Source organism: Phaenicophaeus curvirostris, chromosome 4, assembly GCF_032191515.1.
Source record: "Phaenicophaeus curvirostris isolate KB17595 chromosome 4, BPBGC_Pcur_1.0, whole genome shotgun sequence".
Classification (NCBI taxonomy): Eukaryota; Metazoa; Chordata; class Aves; order Cuculiformes; family Cuculidae; genus Phaenicophaeus; species Phaenicophaeus curvirostris.
Genome location: NC_091395.1, coordinates 60,588,459 through 60,607,286, shown reverse-complemented (window position 1 = coordinate 60,607,286; position 18,828 = coordinate 60,588,459). Strand labels below are relative to the sequence as shown.

At 35.7% G+C, this 18,828-nt stretch overlaps 1 protein-coding gene across 12 annotated transcripts in view; it reads left to right on the top strand.

Moving 5' to 3' along the window:
• Window positions 1-18,828, top strand: part of SLIT2 (slit guidance ligand 2) — a 258,279-nt gene that overhangs the window by 14,716 nt on the left and 224,735 nt on the right. For all 12 annotated transcript variants that reach the window (XM_069856242.1, XM_069856241.1, XM_069856249.1 and 9 more), the window contains exon 4: window positions 4,948-5,019. In XM_069856242.1, coding sequence (XP_069712343.1) covers window positions 4,948-5,019 — 72 coding nt within the window. The remainder of the gene's footprint in view (window positions 1-4,947; window positions 5,020-18,828) is intronic.

The following is an 18,828-nucleotide window of genomic DNA, read 5'->3' as shown; positions in this document are numbered from 1 at the left end:
TAATTATTTTTGAAGGCTTCCATTTTCTTAGGGGGGCTAACAGAGTTGCATCTACTTGAACTAAAGCCCACTGAAAGATGACTTGTCGGGGACAAAATAGCAGCCTTCAGGTGCCTGTGATGTGGTTATCAAAAAGCTTGAGACAGGCTCATTGCTGTGATAAGACAAGAAACAAATCGAAATGAGGGGTCATGATGGGGTATAAGGGCAAAACTTCCTCCCCATGAAGGCAATCAAGCACTGAAACAACTCAGTCTTTCAGAGAGGCTGTGCAGTCTCATTCAGCTCTTCTGGTTGTATGTAGTTGATTACTGTAACTGGTTTCTGATCGTACAGTAAAGGTTGCAACAAGTCTGGGAAACAAATACAGACCTGCTCATGACTTATAGGAATTGCAGATGATTACATTGCAGACAGTGTAATTAAGATTTTTTTTTTCCCATTCCTTGCCCATGCAGATTGATACTGTATCACAGTTATTGTGGCATGAAAGCTTGAGAGACAACAGAATGGACTGATGTCATAGCCAGATTTCAGTGGGTTAGGATACCTGTCACTGGGAGCGTAATGTGCTCTCCCCACAGTTTACCTCTAACTCTGTCATCCTCTAGCTGCATGCAGAAGACAAGTAAAACCCACGTATGAACTTATTTCTGGAGAACTAGCCTGTTTTCTAGAACCACGAACTCTAATCAAGCCAAGTTTTTTGCTTGCCTTACTGTTGTTTGTTTCAACCTACTGCTTGTCCATACCTACTTCTTTAGGCAGCTATTGATATCAAGATCCCTTTAAAGACTACTTTCACCTGCCCATCTGTTTTTCCTTCTTTGTGCTTAAATTAATCCTTCTGAAAGTGATAATATCTTTTGAGTGTATTTGTTTAGTTATTCCATCACTTCACTTTGAAGATGCTTTTCCAGTATTTACTGTGTAAAGCTCTGAGAGCTTTAAGTTGAAGTATTTAAAACACTTTGTTTACTTTAGGTAGTATGTGCACTTCCCTTGAATTCATCATGAAGAGCTCAAAAATTCACCTGTCAGTTTGCCTAATCTCAAAATGCATTTATTAACTGCAGAAGTTATGTATACTATAATTTCAGCTGTGCCTCAGTTTTGTTGTCAGACCCTCATCCATTTATTTCTGACCATTATGAAGGGACTTTACAGTCTAAAGTATTGCAATACTAGAAGAGATTTTCCAGGACATTTTCAGTTGCTTGCACTACTGACTCTTCATCTCTTCCAGGCTTTCTACCTTTGCTTGAGAAACAAAGTTTTCTAGCTCAGCTAGAAAACTGAACATCAGCGGTATGGAATATCTCATTTTTATTTCAGTGCTTCACCTTGAACTTTATGGCAGTTCTGGGAGAGCAGTGTAATTGACAACTGAAATTTCTCTGGCTTGAAATGTCTTGCTTTGTAGCAAGGGGAATGCTGTCTGCTCACTGTGTGGCAGCACACATTGAAAGGAAATGTGGTAGTCTTTTCTGGTTGCTTTTACTCTGCAGTAGCTGTAGTTCTTTGCAATCTGTAGTCATGGATTTTGTGATCCATTTTGTCCTTCCAAGTCTTTGCTTACTTAAGGTTTCAGCTTCTGGGGGGAAAAAGGAGATCATGCCTGTCTCCATTATGTCGGTGTATCCTGGACAAGTTTTGCTATTTCAGCCAAAATTAATTACGAGTTCACCTGAAAAAGTGGAAATGCAGATATTGGATAACTGTACATGGTCTTGGGCTCCTTGTGTGGCGCTGTTGCAAAGAGACAAGACTCATAGATGCTGCTGAATTGGAAGCTGGTTTATGCTGTGATACTAGTGTGTTCTGGATTTGCCTGCATCCTTTTTCACAATCACATATGTATGAGTTAATAGCATTTTTTAAAAACAGAATCATGTATTAGTCTTGAAAAATTGGTTTTGGTGAAGTCCAGTTTATAAAGCCTCCTTGTAGAAAACTTAAGAACAAGAAATTGATCCCATTGAAAACATTCAGTTACAGCTTAGTAGATATAGAAAGTAGCTGAAGCATCTTTCTGAAGTATGATGGACATGTTTACCATTATTGCCTTCATGAAGATTAGTCATGTCTGATATTTTGAGGCACAGGCAGTAAAGCATGGTCAGATTTTTAATAAAGAAAACTTATTATAAGTTTACCCCATGAATGGGGTAAGATCATTCAAAGCAGAAGCTACAAAATACAGGTTTCATTAAAGGTCGGTTGTTTAACTCGTGTTCCCTCAATTCACTTAGTGCTCAAAGAACAAATGTTTTACTTCTGTGAAAAGCAAAGTAAAAATGTAGGTTTAAACACTAAGTCTAAATGCCAGGGTCACTTGGTAGAAGTGGTTGAGTCATAAGGATAGTGGTATTTATTGTTAGCTTAATTCGTGAGCTTGAATTATTGTCTCTAAAATTTAAAAGTCTGCATAGCAGCAAATGCATCAGTACGTTAACAGTATACTCAGTTGTGTGGGCCATGTGAACTACAGCTAATAACAAACTCCTTATCTAAGGTATTAACTGCTTGTATAGGAAGTTATGTACTAGCATAAGTATTTTGCCCTGAAATAGCCTTCTAAAGTGATGTTAAGTGTATCATTACCTCCAGTTAGAGCTCACCGTTATTGTCTGGTGTCAGAGACTATTAGAGTCTTTAAGTATCAACAGAAATTTCTGTCCTGAATAGCTTCTGGTTAGAGACTAATTTCCCGAAGTCTTTACCCTGCATGTTTTTCCCTGTACTCTTTGATCATTAATCCTGGACTTAGAAGTATGTCTGAACTATCTATTTAGCAATGAAAAGGGGAGAATGAATTTTATTTGTGTTTAAGAATTTGTTCAAGTTCAGATGCTAATGTTTTTGTTTCCACATTACTTTTCTGATCACAAGTGTAATTGCTTCTTTGGAACAATGTTCTTTCTACTACAATTTTTTGGCCTTATTATATACTTTTATACATAAATCTACTGAAGTAGAGAAAATGTCTATTGTTAAATTATATTATTTTGAAAATGCTGTAGATCCAAACCCTCTAAAATATTTCATTTTCCTTTATTATGTAGGTAAGATTTTCTTATGAAGCAATGTTCAAATTGGAAGTCTTCTGCTCATCATTAACTTCCTTATAGCTCTATTTCTTTTATATTGAAAACTTTTCTTCTACTCTTTTGGAAATATGACTTGCAAGATTACAGTTCTGAATCTTTTGTTGTTGGATTAAGTTTTTTTTTCTATTTCTTACTAAACAGTGTCTTCATTCCTCTCTTTGCCCTGTACTATGGTCCTTCATTTTCAGTATCTGAATTCTCTTTTAATCTTCTAAATGTGATTGAAATTTCATCTGCTTATAGAAATTAGAATTTCTGATGTTTGAACAAAAAGGAACCTGATGTTAAATCTGAGAGTTAGGGATATCTAGATCTCAAAAAGCTATTTTCTTACTCTTTGAAAGGTGGTTATGCAAGAATCTCCCTTGGATTTTGTTGTTCTTAACAATAGTCACATTGACCTTTAAGGTAGCAATAACAAGTTGAACTAAAACCGGATCTTGAGTTTGTAACTGTGTATATATGGGAATTTATAGAAAAACCTTTAAGTTGAAAAGACTTTCAGATGGAGTGGTGCTTAGGAAAAATAAGCCCTGAGAGGCTAAATAGGTTTAAGTTTAATTCAGCCTGAAGACTAACAAAGAAGATATTCTAAAGCCTTATGAAATTGTAAAACTTAGTTTTGTAAAACTTTTGTCCAGTATCTTCCTTTTTCACCTTGCGGAATGCCTTGTTAGCTGCTTAATGACATATGCAGCATAACCACTGTAAGACTAGAATAAATATCAGGTAATACAATGCAGTCTGATGTCTAGGGATGCCTTAGAATTAGTGTATTGAGAAGCACTGTGCAGTGCAAACTGGGTGTTGTGATGAGGTTTATGGAATGAAGCAATTTTTTAATTTAATTTGCTAGAATGGCAGGTGGCATGTATGGTCCATTGTTTAAAAACAACCAAAAACCTGTTTTGAGATTGAATTCTTGAGTGGTACTCTCTAGGCTCCACTGTCACTTACTGTACAGATTCTTCTTTCTAATGTTTTATCTTTAAAAAAAAGATGATGATGGAATATATTTGTCTTGGCTAGTGGTTATTCTGTTGCCTATGGCTATACTGTGGTGATCTTTGAGTTTATCACCTCAAACTAAGCAGGTTTGATCGTGGTCAGCATGTTCAGTGAAAAAGTTCATGGACAAGTGGATGTCTTCCAGGTTCCAATTGCAGTTTTTCTTTTGTGCTGTATTATGTGCAACTGAACGAGTTTGTTTTGTAATTTAACTTGCTTTTGGTGTATCTTTACATCTATTGAAAGAAAACTATATAAAAAAACCCTGTCATGCCAAATATAAGATGTACTTTTTAATGTTTCCTGCCTTTTATTTGATCAAGGTTTCTGTAACAGCTTTCTCTGCTTTTCTAATTAAACAGGTTGTATGGATCTTTAGATATATTACCTCATTACTGAACTAAGTATATGCTTTTGATACATCTTCTCCTGATCCTTTTCATGGTCAGAAAAATGTTTTCCTCATTATACCAAGAAGAACACAGAGTTGGTAGGGAATTGAAGTTACGCTGCTGATTTTGGATTTTTAGTTTTCTGATTGTTTATGCAGGATACAGTCCTGAGTTAGTGATTGATTTGCAGTACAGAAATTAAAAATCTTTCATAAAATAGGTTATATGGTCTGTTGGGGAAACCAGAAAATGTAATTAGTCCATGGTAAATTTACTGCTGGACCATGTCTCCGTTAATGGACCAGCATTAACATAGTCTTTCTGGTCTTTAAAATCAGCTTGTAACAGCACTGGGATGCCTGCTCAAAGTGGTTGCGTTGCATTACTGCAACACTTTACTTGTAACTTAACACAACTTTTTCTTTTTCTCTCTAAAGGCGCCTAAACAGAAATAACCTCCAGTTGCTTTCGGAACTGCTCTTTCTGGGGACGCCAAAGTTATACAGGCTGTAAGTAGGCACCACTCAATAACTACTGTTCTGGAGAAGTTGGAATTGGTCTGTTATACTGTCTTGCTTAGGGTTTTCTGTGTTTTTTCCCCCTCAAACAGTGCTAAAATGTATCTAGAAACATTGATCTTTTATTCTGTGATTGCTTTAAGCAGAGTCCCTTGTTTGACTGCTTGGCAATTTTTTTTTAAATCTAGGTTAGGTGCTGACAGTTATGAGACAAAATACTGTTTCAACCATTCCCATTTCTGTAATGAAGTTTTGCTGAAAGAATAATTTGGCTTTTCTTTTCTCCTGTCTGTTTTTTGTTGGTTTTGGGTTTTTTTTTTTGGGGGGGGTGGGGGGTGCGCGTGGAGGGGATGTCTGTGTTAAAATAAATAAACAGTGCCTGTGGAGATTCTGACTTGGGGATATAGCATTTCAGTTTTGTGATGTTCTGTTTTGTGGCTGTGCACACTTGACTAGAAAAATCAGTGTTGGCAAATGGTAGGCGTGTGGAGAAGTCTCTCCTGCATCCTCTCAGAGAGCAAAGGCAGTAACTTAAACTTGGGAAGAAGAAAACTATGAAATGTTTTAACTTAAAAACTCTGTCAAATTGGGTAATAGGTTTTTGTTCTGATTGTATTCTTTAGTTTGATAATATTTTACTCTTGGCAATATTTTAACCCATTGCCTGTTTTAAGAATCCTCTTATTTCTGTTGCAGTAAAAATGTTGAATGAAGTTTAGATACTGATTTCTGTATGTAACTATATGATCAGTTATTTTAACTGAATTTCAAGGTATGTTTAAGTTACAGTAAGTGGGATGGAAGGCAAACAACATTACATGTTTAAGTAGGCTTTGAAAAGATGGTACAAATTCAGCCATGTTTTAATTAGAGACATATTTAATATGCTTCTTTATACTTTGGGTGAGGTTTCTGGTGTTGAAATTTCTGATCTTAGAGTTTCACCCCTTGTGTACTTTGGAAAAAAAAAAGAAAAGGAGTGAAGGTGGAGGAAGGTGAGGTTCTTCTAACTTGCTTCCACTTTATATGGAACTTAAAAACAAATTTTACAATGAAGTATTTATTTTTAGGAATTGATTTTTGTTTTAATATTGTGAAATGATAGTTCTTTTTCCTCTCTGTCATGATAATATGAAATGGTAAAGTGAAAATGGCTCTATTAGTGTAAACTTAGTTCTGTGTATTTTTCTTTCTTTCCTTTACTTATGTTTTTTGTTTCCAGAACCTCACTGTAGTAGCAATGAGTTGTTAAATTACTAGGCCAGAAAGCTCTTGAAGGCTTTTGTTCTGAGAAACAAATATTTTACTCTGCTGTAATGTTGTAATAAATTCATACATGTTTTTATATATTAACAGTTGAGTGTCTCTTATAATTTCCATCAGCCATGATAAAGATATTACTTCTCGCAGGAAAAAATGAAGGGGATTTATGATTTTATTATTTCACCTAAAGTGTCATAGTTGTTACCTAAATTCAAATAGAATAGAAATAAGCCATAATTCACAGGCAAAAAAACAGATGCACACTTCAGGCAAACTCATACTTGAATACATTTGATTCAGAATTCTATATTTGATAGATGCTAGTGTAATATCTATAATAGCCTTTGACATAAAGCACATAAGTATATGGTGGAAAGTAAGAGATCACTGGCTTCACAGTATTAAATTTCCTCTGCCTAAGGGTTATTGTTGATCAGACCATGAAAGTGAATGTCTGGTTAAGTGTATTCATGTTTAAAAGAAAATGAGTGATACTGAAAATTTAGTCACTTAACACTAAATTTGTAATTAAAAAAAAAGTCAGGCCGTCAAATGGATTGATGCCAGTTAAATGTTCTTGGTTGGTTTTCAGATTATATGTAGATTGATCACTGAAGAGAATAAAATGATTTGGTTTATTACATGTATCATTGTATATGTTCATATGTATTTACATCCAAATAAATATATTTCTAAGCAGAAATAAAGTTTTTTAAATATGGTAAATAAAATATATAACATGGTTTGGTTTTGGTATTTATTTTTGGCATTTAATGGCTAATTGAACAGTGTGTGTGCTGCGAGTTTTTGACATACTATTGAGCTTCTGTGAATAATAATTACCATTTGACCCTTGGCTGTAAATGAGATGCCAGGTGAAGAAGCACATATGCTTGTTGTGTAGCCTAAATGCAATATAAAAGAAAGAGGGTACACTGTATATGAATTATGATTAGACACAGTTGGTTGCCGCCAGCGGCTGGCTATGCTTTCCCTTTGCTGTCTGCTCCAATTTCTATTTGGATGGGTTGAGAGAGCACTGCGTGTTCAGGTCAAGATGTTTGCCTAGAAATAGTAGTACAGTTGCAGCTGTGTTTGCTGGAGCAGGAGACTAGTTTAAATAGCGTTACCATTTATCCAGTCCATTAACAGAACTCTGTAAAATAATACCAACTCTGCATAAACTACAGGACAGTGTAATAAAATTACAAGCACTTGTTGACAGATGGGGAGTGTAAGTAAAGGGGAGCTGTAGGTTGAGAGTTTAAAAGAGGCAGTGCATTATTTTCTGTCTAAAGATACTTGGTTTTCAAAAGTAGTCAAATGATTTTATTTTTTTTCCAGGTTACTTTGTTTCAGATCTAGCAACCTTCCAAGAAATCTCCTGGTACTACTTAAAATAGATACTTTTAGTCAAAGCAGAAACTGTTTTATTTTCCATTAAGAATTGTCTGCAAAGGTGTTTTGACTTAAACACTTCATAAGCAGTTAACGCTAATAATAGTATAAGTAACACTGTAGGTTATATTAACCTTACCTTGCAAGGTATCTTTCAAAGCCAAATGTACATGAACCTCTGTTTTGATCCAATACTGTTAAAATAAAGGTGCTGTTGTAATTCCCCTGAGGTAATGAAGTCCTTGTTAAACACATTTCCCTACAAGAACGGGGTCTGTTGTCTTCAGTGACCTATATGCCCATTCACACTAACTTGTCTGGTATTGGCATTGGTACCTTAGTACGGAGAACTCCTACAGCCTAGTGAGCGCTTATCTGAGGCAAATAGATTCTGACTGCTTACTTTGGCTGGTTAGATCACAGTTCGTTGATTACTGTTTGCTGCAGGACACCAAGTGCTGGACCCAAAGCTGTTTGAAAATTCAGTTTCAAAGGATACCTTTATTAATCAATGGCATGTAGAGATCATTGATTTCCATGCACAAAGCTTGTTCCTTTTTGTTTACATTTCAGGTGTTTGGAATAAGATTAAATTTCCTTACTGACTAATATTTACTCTTTAAGTTAGGCAGTATTAGCTTTGGGGAAGGAAAACACCCAATCTTTCTAGTGTATGTGGTCTGATATTAGATACATCTTCATTCTGATATGTACACTTGAAGATATATATAGTGAATAAAATATTTCTTGTTTAAGGGAACAGAAACCTTAATACAGTCTAATTGGTACTCAGTTTTGAGTTGTCTATTAGTCACTAATTATTAGCTGCTAGGAAGTTTTTCACTTAAGGAAAAAAACCTAAATCTTAAAAAAAAAAAAAAAAAAGTAAAAATATCTTGGGCCTGAACAGCAACAACAACAACAAAACATGCTGTATGGGGGGCCCTTGCAAAAATTCCTCCTGAATTAATTTCTGCCAGCTATGATTAAAGTGTATGGTACTAGATGTGTCAGACACCATAGTTCTTGGCTTCATTTTGCTCTTGGCCTCTTTGGCCCCTGCCACGATAAATCCCACAATGGTTAGTCAGGAATTGCAGGTTACAGTTGCCAGGGTTACCGTTGTCCGGTCAGACCAACATCATTACTCATCCAGCCTGCTACCCCAAGTGCTGCTGCTGTTCCTGGTGCAGGGAATGCTGCTGGTGGCTGATGCAAAGGGGAGGAAAACAGTCCCCCAGGCAGCTCCTGGGTCTGGTTTTCAAGATACTGCAGGGGAGTCTGTGATTTGCATAAGTTGAGTGTAGTTTTGCTTTTATCTTTGCCAAAAGAAAAAGAAAAAAATCTGTCAGATAGGAATGAAAAAAAGAGAAAAAGGTGGTGCATGTGAGATACTAAAACAACTTTTGAAGCAGTTTAAGTGCTGGTCTCCTTATTGTCCGTGATAGCTGCATTTGAGGCTTAGTTTATGGTTTTACTTTAAATCATCCTTTTAGCAGTATTGGTGGCAAGTGAGACTACACTAATAAATTTGTTGAGACGATATTTATCTGCAGTCTGAATAACAACCTGGAGAAATTGTTCCATAGAAAAATACTCCTTATCCCAAAGTCTCTGACATCTCCTTCCAACTGCAAACAGGTGGCTCAGGATGTTAAATCCAATGAGGAGCAAGAATAAGTTTCCATTTTCAAGAAACAGTATTAATGAATCTCTCTCCTATTGCAAGTAGATTGTTAAAGTAACTGCTGCTTGGTAAGTGTAATGGATAGGCTTCCAAAGTTGTATATGCTACAGTGCTCTACCTTTTTGCAGAAATGTGCTGGATGTGCAGCAATTTAAGATTTATTGGAACACAAATTATGAAGCCACCCTATTGCTATATCCTTCCTAGGAAAGTATATTCAGTTTTAGTTGTTTCTTTAGTTTTTATAACTTTTTTTTATGGGGCATTCTGTCAGCCTGTGTAGAAGGCAACTTGATTTTTTTTTTTTGTATGATAGATTTTAATAGGAAAAAAGTGTTCCTTACATTGTGTTCATCCTGCTTGTGTTTTTTCTATATTTTCCTGCTTCTTTTTTTTCTATAATGGTGGCTTAGTTCAAATACGAGAATGTTTAAATGGTTTCGTCTGAGCAATTAATAAATGAACAGCAAGGATAGCAAGAAGCCAAATCTAAATTAGTTTTTAATTACTGGCATTATTTTATGAGCATCACTTTTCAACAGTGACTGTTGTTCTTAGAAAATAAGTACCCTTCATAATTATTTAGTTAAGAGATACTGCATGTAGTATATGTATAAAATAAATATACAGTTTTGGCTTTGTGGTATTTCAAGTCAGTAGTTAAAAAGGAATCTCTCATTTCGTATATGAGTAGTTAACTAGTCTTTCTCGCAGTGTGTAAGCACCATTATTATTGCTTTGCTACGTTGGTGTGCTGTCACTAGTATAAGGTCTTATTGCCCCAGTCTGGAATGTTTTCAGGGTGAATTTAGTCCGATGTGCTACAAGTCCACTTCCAGTTACAGTTCTCAGTTTCATTTTTGTTATAATTGCAATCCATAGATAGATCTAAATCTAAAAGTTTTAATAGGTAATAAAAATATACTTATTAAGGTTCATTACCTGTAAGAAGAAACTAAAGTAACTAGAAATATGTTGCCTGTGTGCAACCTCTTCTGTGGCACGTATTTCTGGTATGGAAGTGTAGAAGTAAACTTTTGTAAGACGTTATAATGACTGATTGTTGATTCTGTCATCTGTTTATTTTTAATGTAGAGAGAAAAGTGGATTAGGATATTTATGTGACTTGGCTTGCTTCTACCTTAGGGTCTCCTTCGCAGTTACAGTGTTTCAAAAAACTGTGGTCTTCCTTTACAATGTAGTGAGTTAAACAAAATTACCACTGTTTATCCTGTTAAAGATACCAAGAAGACATTTTAGAAACTTTAGAAGTGCAGCAAAAACTTCTACAATTCATCAGGTGATTTATTTTTTGAGCTCTGAAATGAGAATTGTGTGTATATATATATACGCACACACCCATTTGAAGTACAACTTGCAGCAGTTATCCTAGCAACAGCAAACACTCAGCCTTAGATTTAGCTGAGTAAGTGTGGTGGAACCAAAATGAACTTTTGAAACGTACTCAGAAAAAAAAGCAACGTGTTATTATTGTGCAATTATTGGACTTCAAACTTCACTACATTACTCTTCCTGCCATTTGCTTTAGAGTTTCTGAATCTCTAGGCTTTTTCTGAGTTATGTTTGCTTTTGTATTTACACAGCACGTGCAGGGGTGCTGTGCAGGAAAAAAGTGGTATACCAAGTAAATCTACAGAACTTAGATTAAATGTTATTGCTTGAAGTAATAGTTGAGATTTTTAAAATTAGGAATAACTTCTTTCCTGTGAAATGGCTTTCTCAAGATGGATGTTTGTGATTTTAATTTTGAGATAATTGGTAGGTGTTTTTCAATTGCAGTTAAATTTGCCTTTATTTCCTTCATTATAAAAACATAATTTAATGGGGGTTTTTATAAGCAAGGTTTCCTTTGCTGTGGGATAAATGGCAAATTGGATGGACTTCTGGGGCTGTAAGTTAGTTCTGCTACTGGGCAGATCACTAAATCTTCACGTGATCTGCATTACCAAGTGATACAATTAACTAATTTCAGCGACAGGTATCTGCAGGTATACTTGTAACTATTGGTTTTTCATTAGAGCAAACATTTCGAAACTGTTTATAGTTGCTTTTAATCTTAATTTGAAAATCGTGTTAAGCACCAAGGAAGAAACAAAAGTATGGCTTAAGGCAATTCTTCTGGACCAATAGAAATACCTGTGCCATTCAAAGTTTTTATGCTATTAGGTGTTGGTATTGAAATGTCTCATGTGAAATCATGAATCATATTAGTTACTGAACTTACTCAAGCTATAGCACTTTTAAAATAATGTGGTGGTATTCACACTGAAGGATCTATGTTAGCTATTATGATTTTGTTATCTTGACCTGTTTGGCTCCAAGCATAAATAATTATTCTCTGTATTTTTATTGACATGTTAGATGTCAAAGAGAACAGAGGTAATTGCTTTTTAATATGAAAACTAAAGTAACTGGGTTTGGGTCACCTGTAACCATATTAGTCTTAAGTCTGAATCAGTCCCTGGGTTGTTCCTGGAGGGTTAACCTTGAAAATTCTGGTAAATTGTGATACAGAAAACCTTTTAGGCAGGGGTTAGTAAGGAAACTGAATCTCAGTGAGGGAAGTAATGAAAAGTAAAAAGTCATGTCAGAGGAAATACCATTATTATGTGGTGCAGAAACATGGTGTGAAATGTTATAAAGAGGACATTTCTAAGTCTCAGCTTACACAGAGTGGGCATATAAGTGCAGCTGTGTCATCTTGATTAAAAAAACAACAAAAAAAAAAGAATAGAAAAGAGGGACAAATCAGGCCAAGGGAAAATGTGCAAGTATAGAGGCTTGTCCCTATGATAGTAGGTTTCTTCTGCGAGTGGAAGATTAAAGCCTAAAGTAACTGAATAGCTGAGAAAAGTCCTAAGAAGAGTTGATTGCTTCCCCTCCAACAGTTCCAATTGATTGAAAAAAGCCTAATTTAAAGTTTTGTTTGTTCTGTGTCTTAAACCATCAGAATTTTCTTTTAGAACTGAGGGAATGCTCTGGAAGAGAAAGAATCCAAGGATAAAAAGTCATTGCAGGCCAACAATTGTTCCTAATCCTCACAAAATGCTGCAGAAATTAAATTTATTCTTTATTGCTCTAAGTGTTACCTAGGTCACTGGGCGATGGGAAAATTGAACTGGAAGTCGAGTAGGCACAATCTTTGTTTTGTGTCTAGATGCTTAACCTTAGACACGACAAGGCATCTTAGTGTGTTGTGGGAACTTGGTTCAGAGTATTAACACCAGGACGTTTATTACCCTGGATTTATAATGGGCTATGCTGTCAGTAGATGAAAATGTTGTGTTTACATTTCGGTGTTAAATGATCATTTAATTAACACCTAAGGAAAAAAAAAAAAAAAACTTGTGAAATTCTTAGCAGCTTTTATTGTTGGTTTCCTTGGAGGTTTTAATATCCAAGTTAGGCTGCAGTTACTTCTATAAGTACAGCTAGAAAAGACATTTATGAATGTAGTCAAGAAGGACAGTTTAACCCCTGTTGACCTTTCATCCTGAACGTTGATTTATATAGCATTTAAAATTTGTTTTAAAGCTTCTCTCAAGCTGATCACACAGCCTTCAAACACCACGTGTATTTTTCCTTTTGGAAATATTTCCCTAAGTGTTCGATCTTATAAAGAACATAGGTTTGTTTTTTTTTCCTAGAAAATTGCTAATTCTATAGAAGACATCAACAAACATTTTGCTGTGGAAAAAACAATTAGATTGCTGTTTTGCCAAATTTGTCTACATGTTCTCAATAAGAAAAAAGAGAGGCTTGAAACAGACAAAACATCATGCACTGGTTGTAGTAGCTGTAGCTACTGTCTGAATTCTTCAAAAGGAATAGGAAATTGGCAAGGGAAACTACATTATTACAAAAAAATGCATATCCACTTTAGCCAGCACAGATCTACTTTCATACGTTCCGTTGTATCAAAGTCAAGGCTATCCAAGAAGCTTTAATTTGCTCTTGGTGCTTAATAATGCTTTTTGTTGTAATGTTGATCTAAAATGCTTTTTGTGAACGATATTGCCCTACAAAGCATGTTTGAGTAGTTTTTCTGCATCTTAGAGCAATAGCTAGATGAAATGCTCTTTGTTATAGAGCAGCTGCTCTTCAACTGTGTTTTTATAAACACATTGTAGTAAAAAATGAAATTATAACTAGGTTCAGAGATTTTGGGGGTTTTGTAGGGTTGTGGTTTTGAGTCTCTGCTTGGGGTATAAAATCTCCAATTTTAAAGCATGTTAATACATTAATAACAAAACGCACCATAGCTTAACTCTGTTATTGATGACTCAAAAATTTTTTTTTATACTTTTTGTTTTTACTGCTGATCATATCCTTTACACATGTATATAACTGAGCTGGAAAACTTAGGAATCTGCTGATACAGTAAATGTTCCTTTTCTCCTCACAAATGACACAAACCATCCAAAACTTGATGAAATATTGCAGCTGCAGTGTGAGTTCTATCTGCCAGTGGGATCTCTATGCTTTTAAAACTCTCTGAATATATTTATTTTGTTGAAATTTAATATTCAGATAGAGATTTCTCAGAGGTACTTCCTTTTGCTTTTGTCTGAAATATTTGAACATTTGCAGTTAAAGAAGCGTATTGCCATTTGAGTATGTTTTTCAGTGTTTTTAACTTAAGAAATCTGCTATATCCATTTCTTGAACTGATGTGTCAGATGGAGTACTTAAGATAGATAAGAGAGGCTTACCCTGTACTACGTCCAGATTACCCTCTTCACTTTGCAGTCCTGGTAGAGATTTTAGGCTTGCTGAACTGGTGAGCGATTAAGATGGGTAGTGTGTGTGTAGGAAGACATAGGCTAAACTTTCCATGCAAACTGATAGACTTCAGCTGAAACTATGTTGAACTGTGTGGGACTCGGAGTCCTGGCGGGCAGATTACATCAATTAAGTACCAGTTAAAGGGACTCTCATTATGGTAAGGAGAAATGTGCAATATTTGGTCTCAAAGAGGAGAGCCGAAGCAAGGGCTGCAGTGATGAACAACCTGGACTGTTGCCCTTATCCTTGTAGTTGTTGTAAGGGTGCCGGGGCCAGGGTTGGTTGTTTTATTTGGGAAAGGCTGCTTATGGATGCTGAGCGGAGTTCATTCTCTCCCTCAGACACTTGAGGGGCTTGCTCTGCTAATGGCTGTTCAGACCCACCTCGTGGGGAATAAAGCTAGGCCTTGCTGAACTCTTTTCATCCTTACAGCCAAACACAGGTGCAGGCCCTCCCTGGCTCAAGGGTGTTTAAAGTACTGTGCTCTGAAGGCTGCTTTCCATGGCTCTTAATCTTTAGGGGAAAGAGAAAAGGGGCTGAAATTGTGGGGCAAATCTTTTTGTTAAGTACTCCTTGAGGATTTGCAGTGTAATACGTACAAGAGAAAATCTTGCCTCGTTCTTTTAATTTCCCCTTCTGTCCAGACAGTTCAATAAAATTTTTATTTCTAAATAAAATGTGTAGTCCGTGCAGTTGTAAGGAAGGGCTGCTTGTACTTTACAAGGTAGCATGTATGAGGAGAGTTTCGACATGGGTGTTCAGTGCTTTTAGTACTTCAATACAGGGGAGATAGAAACAGCAGCTTTTTCCCCTTCTGTAGATTTTCATAGGAGTGTTGGATTGCTGGAAGAAGTTTAGATAGTTGATTGACCTTGAAACTGAAAAGGTTGCATCTCAAGTTTAAGACCCATAGGGAAGGGTTGCAAAGATAGCATAACAACTAATATAATGAAGGGATATTTGTAGTAGCTGCTTCTCAAAGTATAAAGTTATGAAAGGTTAAATGGAAAGATAAGAGTGTAAAAGTGGGAGAAAATAAATTGAAAAGCTTGGCAGAACTAAAAGTTATTTATGTGAACTAAAAAAAATGTACTCAAACATAGACTCATGCATATTGCAGGAAAGCAGAGTTCACTTTGAGCTTGGTGAAAATTCCTGTCTGATCCTTAATACTTACACACCAGTGTTAAATATAGTCCATGATTAATTATTTCTGTCATCTTCTGGTTTGTTATGAATTCTGCATTCTTTGTAAAGCAGATGAGACTGACTGACTTCCTTGATTTTAGTCATGTGTCTGCAAATTCAATAGAGCAAATGCTTTTGTGTAACTCTCCTGTGCTATAACTTGTTAGAGCAATGCTATTCCCCTCATCATTTATGCACCCGCAACATAAGAGCAAAATTTAAATAGTACTCCAAAAAATCACATTTTTTTAGGACACAGATGTTTTGGGCTTTTTAAATAAAAAAGAACTCTTACAGAAGTGGAGAGCTTACCAGATCTATGTAGGAGAGCTTTCTAGGAATTATCTCCATTACAGTGTTCCTATCAGAGGTACAGAAGCCAAAACTTCTCACATGACATGGAATGCAGAGCCTCTTACCTTGGCTTACCAATGAGGGTAGCCAGACATTTTCAGTTTTGAGGGCCTAATTGCCCAAGTAGGTCATCTTCGCCCTTCTGGCTAATAGGTGGCTTTCTCTGTGCAAAAAAGAATCCTTCACTGTGCCGTAAGACATCTTGGGCTAGGAAATAGAAAATTGTATGACTGTTTTAGGATCTAAGGTAAAGATTACTGTTAGTTAAACCTGTTCATCTAGCATGCCTTAATAAAATAATTTTAAAACATGAAGTGTAGTGTCATCTTTACTTTGAAATCTCACATACAAAATTAGGTTCAAAGCTGGTTGGATATGGTCAGTTGTTCCACATACTGTTAGTGTTTTAGATAACGCCCTAGGCTGAAGTATTTATTGTTAGGTCTGTTGTTTTGTAGCCTGATTACTAATCTGAACCATGTAAACGGCACAGCAGTAAATTTTGGTAGAGGAAATAACACTAAAAGGGTTATGCCAGAGATGTTTATCTTGTGGATATGGACTGGAGAATGTGGAAAATGCAAAATACTTAGGGCAAATTCAAGATTGAGATCACTGGGGAGAACAGTATTGTGAGAGATTTAATGGTGATAATAGCCATGTAAAAGTACAGTCCAGCACGGAACAATAAGATCGTGCAATATAACGCATATGTATCAAAGGCAATGTAGGAAATGGAAAAGAAAATGTTTTTTACTATGCTATGTAGTTTTGAAAAACCAATGGAAAGGTGGGTTGCTTTTCCAACTAACATTGTGGGATGTTCACTTTAAATGCATTTTTTTCTGTTTTGTTGCCACATAAAAACATTTTGTTAGGATTTTGGCTAAACTGAGTTTTTGTCTGTTCTTGTAATCAGGTTGCAAAACCTATTGTGTTGGGCTTTTTTTTTTTCTTCCCCTCAGCCAAATGAAATAAAACTGATACGGATTTGAGTTATGGAGATGGCTTTAAAATGACTGTGTGCTTTTAGCTTAGTTATGTAAGACTGGACTCATGGAAGGGCAGCAGTGTTGTTGTGTGTGTGCATATATGGGGGGAACAAAGAGTGAAACTGGGGGAAATGTAATTGAATTAGGAGGTTGATTGGTCAAGAAAAGATTTCTGTAGCAAGTTGCAAGTCTTTGAGATGGGTGACCTAAGAATGATCATTTGACGTACATTCAATGCTCTAGTTAAAATACTAGTCATGCTTCTAGCTATATGAATTCTTATTAAAGACACGAAACTTGACAGACTGCTAGAATTATAAATTCAGAAGATGCAACATTTATGAGTAACAGTGGATGTTGGATTTTCACTGTAGTAGCAGGAAAACAAAGCTTTTGTTGGCATTAATTTTATTTATTGCTGATCTTCTAACCACATTGTTACAAGCGGTCTTCATAGTGATTTTATCCACAAAGTTGCTAAGTGGGGGTAATGACTTAATTCTGTTTTGCAGTATGGCATCTTGCACTACTGTTTCATGTAATATATTTGACTAGGATGGTTGAAATGGCATCAGATGCAGCAAGCATTGCTAACAAGCAGTAGTTCCTATACCTAGATAGACTCTAGACTGTGAGTTGGTATTAGGGAGAAAATTTTGAAATGTCAGAAAGCTAACATTTACCCAGAAGTGGCAAATGACATATTAGGGATCTGCTGATTTGTCTTCTCATTCAGGGAAAATGAATTGTCTTTCAGGACCTGCAGATCATCATGTTAGTTTGTAATGCAGGATTCAGCCTAGAGAGCCTTTCAGTCCTGGCGGAGAAGCAATGAAGTGTTATCAGCATATTTTTTCACTCACTTACTCTAAAGAAATTTAGATTAAGGTACACAAGAACTGTTGCACATTTTAATAAACAAGAGTAGAAAGCATTTTGTATTGGAAAAAAAAATCACATCGTTATGTTGCTGTTCCTATAAAAGACTTCAGATTTTGTTTCCTGAAATAAAGCACTCTTAGCATAACCACTCAGTGTTGTGTATTCCCTGGAATAGGAGTTTGAGTGTTCATAACTCTGCCTTTCATGCATGCAGGAAGGCATTAGTGTGTGGTAAAAGCAACAATAAAAAAATCAGTTGAAGAAACATAAGGTAACCCCAGTCTCTACGAAACAGTCAAAGGGAAAATGCAGTGAAGCTGGACATGCTGGTTTTGAAAAGTTTTCTTTGACATGGCCCAAGAGAAAATAGTTAAGAAAAATATTATCTGTATCCATTAAATTTTGCATTATTTGATGAATTAGAGGTATACATTTTGAACTAAATATCTTCATATAGATAAAAAGAATGTGGTGCTGTAGTTGCAGATTATGGTTTCTTAGAAATGTAAGGCTATTTGTCTACATTCTTCCTTGAAAATTGAACTTTAGTTACTAGATTCTCGTAACAGTATCCAGTGTATCTTTTTTGTATGATCTAGCTGTGGGTGGGATTGTTTTGTAACAAAGTCTGCTGTTCTTAATCTGTCTTTTTTCTTCACTTTACTTGCATATTTTAATTATAGTTGTATGACTGTTTGTCCATTGTGTTTTATTTTGGCTTCTAAACTTGGGATGACTTTCCAGTTAGATTGCTAACTGTGTATGTTGCAGAAAACTTTTAATGGTGGAATGTGAATTTGGCAAGTAGTTAAACAAAAAGGAAGAGTAGTCTTGGTATGGCAAAAGAAAGATATAGACAGGTTATGATCAATGTACTCATACTGCTCTAGTGTATGCTCATCACTTTGGTACTCCAGGGGTAATGAATTTGCCTGGATCTGCTAGATTCGGAATCTCTTTCCTTCTCAGTTAAGATATGGAAAACCCTCAAGATACGGAAACACACGCATCTATTTTCTGTGAGTATAGATAAGAGAAGAAACGATGTACACAGAAAACTATGACAAAGAATTACAAAACCAAACCAAGATAAGGAATTAACTTGGAAAATATTTCAGTTTAAGTTGGGTGGTCCAGAAGAAGATTGAGAGGATGTTCTGAATTTAGTGTCAGTTCCTTACCAGAGGAAAATATTGTATAATTGGAAATCACATCTTAATTGGTGTTTTG